This window comes from Monoraphidium neglectum (assembly GCF_000611645.1).
Source record: "Monoraphidium neglectum strain SAG 48.87 unplaced genomic scaffold scaffold06088, whole genome shotgun sequence".
NCBI classification, from domain to species: Eukaryota; Viridiplantae; Chlorophyta; class Chlorophyceae; order Sphaeropleales; family Selenastraceae; genus Monoraphidium; species Monoraphidium neglectum.
This window is the reverse complement of record NW_014007546.1, coordinates 1,853-2,524: the sequence shown is the minus strand read 5'-3', so window position 1 is coordinate 2,524 and position 672 is coordinate 1,853. Positions and strand designations below refer to the sequence as shown.

General features: G+C 68.0%; 1 protein-coding gene across 1 annotated transcript; it reads left to right on the top strand.

Annotated features, from left to right (window-relative positions):
* Positions 1 to 183: 183 nt before the first annotated feature.
* Positions 184 to 465, top strand: MNEG_16189 (hypothetical protein; the record flags this gene model as incomplete). Its single annotated transcript, XM_014035340.1, has 1 exon — positions 184 to 465. A coding segment is annotated over one exon (282 nt), but the record flags the coding sequence as incomplete, so codon positions are not given.
* Positions 466 to 672: the final 207 nt, after the last annotated feature.

The window sequence follows — 672 nt, the reverse complement described above, 5'->3', positions numbered from 1 at the left end:
GGGCGCGCGCCACCGGAACTCGAGGCCCCTTCAAGCCTGGCAGGAAGCCGCTCAGCCGCGTGCCAGCAGGCTGCTGCTCGGCCGCCCTCACATCCTGCAACCCTCCATAACCCCCGGGACGCGCTGAAAAAAATGAAAAATTGGAAAATCTTAATGCACCCCCCCCCCCTCCCCGCCCCGCAGACTGAAGGAGGTTTCAGCAAGCCAGGGGCTAATGCTCGAGTCCCTTTCCCCCGCCCTCCTCGCGCCCTCCGCGCCCCACGACGCCGCGACCTGCCCCGACAAGGCGCCGGCGGCGCGGCTGGCGGCACTCGCCGCCGCGGGGGCCGCGGGGGTGCCGTTCACAAGCGGCGTTCTGGTCGGGATTGGGGAGTCGCGGCGGGAGCGGCTGGAGTCCTTAATTGCGATCCGGCGGGCGCATGAAACATACGGCCACGTCCAGGAGGTCATCATCCAAAACTTCCGGTGGGCGGTTTTGTTGGGCCTGTGGAAGCTTTTTTTTCTCTCCGTCGGGTACGGGGTCGGTGAGGGGCGGCGTGCGGCGGGGTGGGGCCCAGGGGCGGTGGCCGGCGTCCAAATGCTACCCCCTTCCCTCGAGCCGCACCCGGGGCTGCTGCGAGCCCCTCTGATGTGACGCACTGCACCCTCTTGCTTGCATCAAGAGCTGCACCC